At 42.4% G+C, this 9093-nt stretch overlaps 1 protein-coding gene across 1 annotated transcript; it reads right to left on the bottom strand.

The window, feature by feature from the left end:
* Positions 1-1411: 1411 nt before the first annotated feature.
* On the bottom strand, positions 1412-8180 carry LOC121051359. The gene is made up of 6 exons (XM_040513637.1): positions 8102-8180; positions 7953-8018; positions 7180-7279; positions 2389-4880; positions 2147-2300; positions 1412-2070 (listed from the first exon to the last, which is right to left on the bottom strand). The coding sequence occupies exons 4-6, from the start codon at positions 4537-4539 to the stop codon at positions 1412-1414; spliced, it is 2964 nt and encodes a 987-aa protein (XP_040369571.1). The 5' UTR covers positions 4540-4880; positions 7180-7279; positions 7953-8018; positions 8102-8180.
* Positions 8181-9093: the final 913 nt, after the last annotated feature.

The raw sequence follows: 9093 nt of genomic DNA, 5'->3' as shown, positions 1-9093 counted from the left end.
GCTCATTCAGGAGTATGTGGAGCCCACCAGTCAGGTCCTAAGCTCCATTTTCAAGTGAAGAGGATGGGTTACTATTGGCCCACTATGGTTAAAGATTGCATGGAGTATGCACAAAGGTGTCAGGCTTGCCAGTTTCATGCAAACTTCATCCATCAACCACCAGAGCCACTGCATCCAACGATTGCTTCCTACCCCTTCGATGTGTGGGGACTTGATGCTGTCGGGCCCATAACTCCGAAATCCTCCGCCAGTCACTCATACATTCTAGCGGCTACGGATTCCTTTTCAAAGTGGGCAGAGGCGGTACCGCTTAAAGAAATAAAGAAAGAAAATGTTGTAGACTTCATCAAAGGGAATATCATTCAACGATATGGTGTTCCTCGCTGCATCATCACAGACAATGCCAAGTACTTTTCCAATAGTGCCATGGAGAAACTCTGTGAGAAATATCACTTCAAGTTACACTTTTCTTCTATGTACAACGCCCCGGCAAATGGGTTGGCTGAAGCATTCAACAAAACATTGTGTAACATTTTGAAGAAAGTTGTCAACAAAACCAAAAGGGATTGGCATGAAAGAATGGGAGAGGCGCTCTGGGCCTATAGAACGACATATCGAACTCCCACGAAAGCTACACCTTACTCCCTTGTATATGGTGTTGAAGCTGTCTTACCCTTGGAGAAACAGATTCCATCTCTGAGGATTGCTTTGCAAGAAGGATTGACTGATGAAGAGAATGTCAAGTTACGCCTTCAGGAGTTGGAAGCCTTAGATGAAAAGAGACTTGACGCGCAACAGCACTTGGAATGCTATCAAGCTCGAATGTCACGAGCTTTCAACAAAGGGGTTCGACCCAGGTCTTTTCAAGTTGGTGATCTAGTGCTTGCCGTGCGCAGACCTATCATTATGACACACAAGACTGGTCCAAAGTTTCAGTCAAAGTGGGATGGACCTTATGTAGTCCGCGAAGTCTACACCAATGGAGCCTACAAAATTGTGGCTGAAGATGGCCTGAGGATTGGCCCCATAAATGGAAAGTTCTTGAAGAGGTACTATGCTTGAAATACATAAGAAGACGCTCCTAGCCAGCACGAGCCTAAACTGCACATGGCACCAAAAAAAAAAAAAAAAAAAAAAAAAAAAATTACATCATCCATAAACCCTTGAACTACGTGATGACTTGATTCCTTCATCAAAAGGATACGTAGGCAGCTTGGGAATAACAATCTCAAGTTCAGTCAAATCAAATAAAAAATAAAGGGTTTGTTTACTATTCAAGAAGTAAATAAGTAGAAAAGTACTTATTTTTTATAATAAGTTATGACTGTCAAAGTTTGACTTATTACAAATGATAAAGGAAAATGAAAAAAAAAAAAAAAATCATCAGAAGTTACAAATGGAGAACAGTTCTTCACACCCAAGTCAAACCCTTGAAGCTATTGCGGTGGTTCTCAAAAGTATCTCGCAATGATTTTGTCGTCTCAAGCTCTGCAGTGGTCACCTCGGGGGTCTCTTGGATTTGAGTCTCCTCTTTTTTTAGGTCGACAAGCTTCTTCTCCTGTAGTAGAAGTCTCTCGTCTAGTAAAGTCACTGTTTGCTCCAATTTTCGTTGCTCCTCCTTTAATTTCTCCAAAGACTTGAGTGCAGATTGACGATGATCAGAGTCAGCTTGATGAATTGAAGTGGCCTTCGCAATTTCTGACTTTGTGTCAGCCAGACGTTGAATACGTGTGCCTGGAGTAGCCTTGCGTGAACAAGAAAGTCGTGCCAAGTTGTATTGGTCAGCACTATTCAACAATCCTTCAACTTTTCCCCTTACGGATGAAGGATCAATCCCATAGTGGCTAAGCTCAGCTATCAGCTTGTCAAGCTCCCCCTTGCTAGAAAGAATGGTCTTGGAGGAGTGCTTCATTATCATATCTTCAATTTGTTCACAAACTGCAGTAGCAGCTTGTTGACGAATATCACGAAGTCTTTGGCTGGCATCTATAATAGCAGCTCCACCAAGAGAGGCCTCAGAAAAGGCTATGGTGTTCAGAGGCTTAGGAGGATGCACCATGGTAAGTGGACCTGTACATATATCATTAGTTAAAAAAAAAAAGGGGCTTAAAGTGCAATGAAAATACACAAGAGTTAAGAATTGTACCTGTAGGGTCAATTTGCTGTGAGTCATTCTTTGCATTGGATTTTCCTTTCGTGGGTAAAGCGTAAGCCTCAAGTTCCGCTGCAGAAGGAACACGTATAGGGTCTAAAGAGGCGTCATCGTTTCCCCAAAGTGAATGACCATCAATCTCCGCACCCTAAAAAGATGGGAAAAGAACAATTCAAGTTCCAAGAAAAACACAAAAAAGAAAAAAAAAATCTCTGACGCAAGTCTAAAAAAGTTACCTCATTTTGTTGCAGCATCGGTTGCGAAGAAGTTGAAATGTCACAAAGAAAGTCAGTATTCATAGTGAATTCAGCATTGGGGTCACAATAAATAGGGCCAAGACCGGTGTCAGTTTTTCGACGCTTAAAGTGCACTTCACTATCATTGCTACCGCTGCTTCCACTACGCCTTCTTTCTTTGATGACAGGTCTTTTCAGCTTAAGTGGACGGATGAAGGCGGCGTGAGAATCTAAAGAGTCTCCATCATCTTCTAGAATGTCGACTGGATGAGCCTGATGGTCCTTATCTGGGAGCGAAGCCCTATCAGGAAGCACAGGGACGTTGGTGCTACATTCGACTTCACAAGCAATCACATTCTGGCGACGAGGCGCAGCGCGGTTGACGTCCTTGTCTTCTTTTGCTTTCAGAGGCTTGTGCAGGGCTCTACTAGTAGGCGCTACTCTCGTCGTCTTCACTGGTGTAGAATGATACACTTTAGACCACCAATTAACATAGTCTCGGGTAACCATATACTCCGTGATAGCACTCTGGATCGGCAACGTTACCTCACAGTTAGTGTCCATTCTAGTGCAAGAATCCCAATGCAAATAAATCAGAGCCAGTACGCCGGTGCGAATGTCATTCTTAAGGCTGCCAGGAATGTCTTGGACATAACCAAACTGTCGACTAAACCGATGTGGACTGTATGGCTGAACGACTCGCCGGTTATCTTGCCTTAGAGAAAGGTACCCGGATCGAAGGCTGATAAGATATATCAAGTCTAAATGGGAGATGTTACTGCGGTTGATAATCACTCTGCTCTCTGAAAATACCCTGGCAAATACACCCATCTTCACATTATCACATGTGTCGAACAAAGAAAGAGCCTGTGAGTCTCCAAAATGCCTAGCTGAAAGTTCTCCAGAGAAGCGAACCATACGGGGCCTTAGGTCGTTGGGAAGTGGAGACTGAAAGTGGGTGCCGAAGTACTCTGCTAGCCATGCATAAATATAATGAAAAGGAAGAGCAGCCGAGCAATTACCTGGATCGCTGGAAACAGAAATCTCGTTCAAACCCTGATAGATGCTGGCCAGCACTGGTACCGCTAGGCAAAACTGTACACCCTGTGACATTTTGCTGGCGACTTTGAATACTCCTGGACGAATCAAGCCGGTGTTGTCTCCAGGTAAAACAAACAGGCACAACCAACAAGCAAGAAAAGCGGCCAAGTAGGTGGGCTCTATATCTTCACCTTCTACGCCTAAGTCCTCAAAGACTGCGAGGTCTGCAGAAGTACGTTGTCGGATCTCATGGATCCTGCCAGATGGATTAAATACATTCGGGGGCGGATCTCTTTTGTTCCTGGTGCTTTTGTTTGGAGGCCTCTTATAGCGCAAAGCTCCTCTATACCAATATCGTATCCAGGAAGTTATTTTCACCTTCTGCCCTTGGCTTTCTTTGCAGAGCTTATGGTAGGCAAGAAACAAATAACGACAGCTCTGTTGACTCCCTTTGCTCGTTGCAGAAAGCTCTTCAGCAGTTAGGACAACCTCATCATAGAATCGCCCGGCAATGGGTAAACCTCCAAGTTGGTCCAAATCCCAGAGGGAGATAGACATTTCCCCGCTAGAAGTGTGGAGGGTATTCGTCACGGGACACCAGTACTCGCAGAAGGCTCGTATGACAGGTGCAAATCGGTCATAGCTGAACAGTGAGGCGAATATAGCTCGATAGAGGCCAGTCTCCCGGGTAAGCTTGCCATTCCTGCTTAAGATATCTTCTACCCATTCCCAGTAGAACTCTGTGTAAGAGAAGCCTCCATTTGCGCGAAATGCATTGCTCCACTTCACTGAACCATTGCGTACACGATCGCTGAGAAGCTTGAATGGTGTCTGAGGAGTGTTCTGATCATGATGCGAAGACTTCAGCAAAAGTACATGCGAGTTTTGTTGGTCTCTTCCAGATCTCGGTTGTCGGAACATAGCCAGCTGGCGAGGTACTACATGAGTCCACTGGAGGATGTGAGCTGAAGGGTCATAAGGAGGGACATCGATTGCTTGAGGCCCAGTCAAAGATGGGTGCACTTGCAGAGTAGTTCCATCACTTTGAGCGTCCTCCGGATCCTCGAGAATGGTGATTGTCCCTTTCTTGAAGCACTTGAAGAAAGCCATGGCCACGAAAGGACGGAAATCGCGATCGCAAGTGTCTGACGATGTACGCGAAGCCTAACCGCTTTTGGTGGACCCTACCAACAAATGTGGAGGAATCCAAGCGTTTAGGACGTCCGCGTTCTTCTCTCTGTGAGCCGCCAAATACGCGAAGCCTAACCGCTTTTGGTGGACCCTACCACGCACAAAGGTGGAGGAATCCAAGCGTTTAGGACGTCCACGTTCTTCTCCTTGATGTCGATAAACACGCAAAGCCTAATTGCTTTTGGCGGACCCTACCACGCACAAAAGTGGAGGAATCCAAGCGCTTAGGTCGTCTGCGTTCTTCAATGATCGCCAAAACCCTGAAAAAGAAAGAAAGAAAAAAATATATATATATATATATATATATGTTGAAATACATATGAAATTGTGCGCCAATAAAAAAGGAGGTGACTGAAAAAAATTCAGAACCGTGCAACAGCAAAAAAAAAGAGCATTAACATCATGGCATGTGAAGGAAGCATGATTAAGGAAAAGAAGAATCATGTCTTAAACTCGGGCCGAAAAAAAAAAGAGGATCAATCCTGGTTTAATTGCACGTGCATGCATACATACATTGTTAAAGCATGGATAGACAGTTGAACAAAGATTGAGGCAGATTATGAAAAAAATATGGGAAAAATTCACCAACGGTGTCTGGACACTTCGGGGACTTTCAGAATGATACCTGAACTTACAAAGTTATCAATGTGATACCTGGACTCATTTTTTCATATCAACATCGTACCTATGACCAATTTCCGTAACGGCTCTGTGACGGAAATTGGCTGTAGGTATCACATTGATACTAAAAAATGAGTCCAGGTATCACATTGATAACTTTGTAAGTTCAGGTATCATCCTGAAAGTCCCTAAGTGTCCAGACACCGTTGCTGAATTTTTCCCAATTTTACACGTGAGTCACTTAATGAAGACAAAATGACCGATTTACCCTCAAATTCTTTCTTTTTTTTCTTTTCTTTTTTTCTTTATTCTTCTTTCTTTCTTTCTTTCTTTCTTTCTTTCTTTCTTCTTCTTCTTTTCTGGTTTCTTCTTCCCCTGATTTGAATCATCAAGATTCAAATCATCTTGCTCGTCCGATTCCCACCGCCGATCGCCGATCAAACATCGCCGCTGCGTCTCAATCCACCTTCATGCACCACAGATGTTTCTGGTTCCCCCAACTTCAAATCCTATAGCAAATTGAAATTGTGGATTGAGGCTTCACCGTTCACTCCGAGTTCATCCCCGCCGCCGCCGCCAATGACTTGACCACCATCACTCTCGTTCTCTCCTCCGACCCCCTTTTCTACACCATTGATCAGAAACTCAGACCCCGCCAGCCCTGCACTCTCAAATCACAGCTCCAATCACACCCCTCCATCCTCTCCTTCTTCTCGACATGCAACACCACCTCCACACCGTCCTCACCTGCAACTTCATCGGTTTAGCCGACAACTTCGGCCTCTAGCCCAACTTCGATTAGAGTCAATTTTAGGCAGACAAAGATTAACAACTTCGGCCTCAACACCATCCTCACCTGCAGAAAATTCGAGCTGTTCTTATTCACCAGCTTCGCCACTCCGCTGCTACCCACCATTGTGCCTCGCCGATTAGTAAACAAAGGACTCTGAGCCTCCACCATCGAGAAATTGAGGCTCACGTTCTGCGTGTCCTGCCCGGCCAATCGACGACCTTGCTAGGCTGGTCGTATCCAAGCCGGTCCTACATGTCGTAGAATTAAATGGCGGTGTGGGCGACGAGCCTGATACTGCGATCCCTGGGGCCTTTGGTGGTGCAAACCTTGCTGTGGCTGTCCTTCCAGCCGGTGGCCCTTAAAATGTGGCCTTGAGCCTCCACGATTTCGCTAGCGGTGGAGGAAGAAGCAGTCCTTATCCCCAAACCCAATCGAGAAGCAGTGGAGGATGACGTTGTTGTGCGGTGGTGGAGGTTGTTGTGGTCAAGTCATTGGCGACGGCGGCGGGGATGAACTCGGAGTGTGCGGTGAAACCTCAATGCACAATTTCAATTTGCTATAGGATTTGAAGTTGGGGGAACCAGAAACATCTGTGGTGCATGAAGGTCGATTGAGACGCAGCGGCGGTGGGAATCGAACGAGTAAGATGATTTGAATCTTGATGATTCAAATCAGGGGAAGAAGAAACCAGAAAAGAAGAAGAAGAAAGAAAGAAAGAAAGAAAGAAAGAAAGAAGAATAAAGAAAAAAAAAAGAAAAAAAAGAAATAATTTGAGGGTAAATCGGTCATTTTGTCTTCATTAAGTGACTCACGTGCAAAATTGCGAAAAATTCACCAACAATGTCTGGACACTTAAGGGACTTTCAGAATGATACCTGAACTTACAAAGTTATCAATATGATACCTGGACTCATTTTTTTCGTATCAATGTGATACCTACGGCCAATTTCCGTCACGGAACCGTTACGGAAATTGGTCATAGGTACGACATTGATACGAAAAAATGAGTCCAGGTATCACATTGATAACTTTGTAAGTTCAGGTATCATTCTGAAAGTCCCTTAAGTGTCCAGACACCGTTGGTGAATTTTTCTCAAAAAATATATATATAAAACATTCATCAGAAGAGTACAGAGAAGCCATACCTCAGTCTTAATAACTTGCGGAGCCCAAAGCAAGAAATCAGTAACAGCACGCAGTAAATAAAGAAAGCAGGAATGAATTTCTTCAATTGTCACCAAATACCTGAAAAGAAAGCAAAATATATATTTAGAACAATTTTCAGAAATGTACGGTGCCAAAAAAAGGGCTGCGGCATCATAAGAAAAAAAAGAGTGTGGGGCAGGTGACAGAAATTAACAAAGAAGAGTGAGCCATGCTTTGGATGTCATCATCAGAAGAAGAAGGGGCCATGTGAGAGCAAATTAATAAAGAAGAAGAGTGAGCCATGCTTGGACGTCATCAGAAAAAGAAGAAGGTGAAAGAGACATGTGAACAAGCATGATCAATGGTGAATGAATCGTGCTATTGGTTGTTATCGAAAAAAAAAAAAAAAAAAAAAAAAAATTTCTTTTATGGTCGCAGTGCTGCACATGCATATATATATATATGAGTATGTGATTAAGTAAAAAGATGAATGATGTTTTGGTCTACACGTCCATGCTTATACATATATATACATATATTGTCAGAGCACGATTTATATATATATAGATTATTCATTAGATTTGACATGAGAAAGGGAAGTGATTTCTCAAAGAGAAGCAAGCCCGAGAAAAAGAATCATGTTTATACCATGTCAGAAGGAGGAACATTGGAATCATGGATAATTCACAACAGCATAAAGGTACGGCACGTATATAAAGCATAATAATAAAAGAAGGGTTAGTTAAATTAAAAGAGGAAGGCAAACAGATACCTCAGCGTTGCCACAATCAAGAACTCGCGTTCCAGAAGAAAAAAGCAAAACTGTAGCAGCAGATACCTGTCAGAGAAAGAAAAAAAAATAATAAGCACAGACTGTATTGATTATTTCCGAAGGGATCGAAGGAATGAAAGACAAACCACCTTTAATTTCTTGATGATCTTCTGCAAGACTGCAACACAAGGACAAAAGGCAATAAAAGCAAGAAAGTTGAGAGCTAACAGCCAAATCGTTTGTGTTCAGAATACAAAGGAGGCCGTCCCTTTAAATTAACGGGCTAGGATTTCTCACTTCATTAATTTCCTAGTTGAGACTAGGAAAATATGGCAGAAATCTTAAATTTTCTGCTATATATGGCAATAATATTTTGAGTGCAGAAATTTTGTGAGTAAATATTTTATTCTGAAAAAAAATCAAAGATTTATTCCGTAAATATTCTTATATTATGGGCTTTGTCACATGCCCATTTGAAGTACTTGCCATATTTACAAAATTAAATCCTGATTGCGAGAGAATCTCTACAAAAAAAAAAACATTTCGAGAGAATCTCTAAGAAATTAAATCGAGATTCCAAAGGAATCTCTACAACTTTGGAGTTCTACAAGCCAGCTCCATTAAAGCAAAGCATTGCGACAAGCTAAAATGGAAAAGCCGTCAAAATCAAGGCGACAAAAAAAAAGAAAAAAAAGAAGAAGAAATCAAAATTCAAACTTCAAGTCACACTTCCAACACGTGACAACCACATGTTTACAGCGCACCTTGAAGTGGGGGCATTTGTAGACACCTACAAAATTTAATGAAAATAAATTCATTAAATAATTCGGTCAACACTCAAAAATTATGACTGAACAAATTTAGTCGGCATGTGGGTCCCACAAAATGTCCACGTGGCTTGTGAGTCAGCAAAATCACACAGACTCAGAGAATGACACTTGGCGACACATGAAAGGCTCGACGGCAATAAATGAATTTGCTCCGGCTAAATCAATTGATATTAAAGCGGATCAATCAAATTAAATAAATTGATTCCAAGTCAAATCAAGTATTAAATCTTATCTGCTGATTAGATATCAATTTGTAATCAGGACGACAATCAGTCATCAAATTAATTGGCTGATTCCTTAAATAGTCGTGA

This window comes from Rosa chinensis, chromosome 2, assembly GCF_002994745.2.
Source record: "Rosa chinensis cultivar Old Blush chromosome 2, RchiOBHm-V2, whole genome shotgun sequence".
Taxonomy (NCBI): Eukaryota; Viridiplantae; Streptophyta; class Magnoliopsida; order Rosales; family Rosaceae; genus Rosa; species Rosa chinensis.
This window is presented reverse-complemented; position numbering and strand designations above follow the sequence as displayed.

Bases quoted from the DNA above. Each gene is read 5' to 3' on its own strand.
- LOC121051359 (XM_040513637.1), bottom strand. From the start codon at position 4,539: ATGGCTTTCTTCAAGTGCTTCAAGAAAGGGACAATCACCATTCTCGAG. The intron at 2,301-2,388 runs GTAACTTTTTTA...CCATCTTTTTAG, and splicing joins CGATGCTGCAACAAAATGAG to GGTGCGGAGATTGATGGTCA. The intron at 2,071-2,146 runs GTACAATTCTTA...ATATATGTACAG, and splicing joins ACAGCAAATTGACCCTACAG to GTCCACTTACCATGGTGCAT.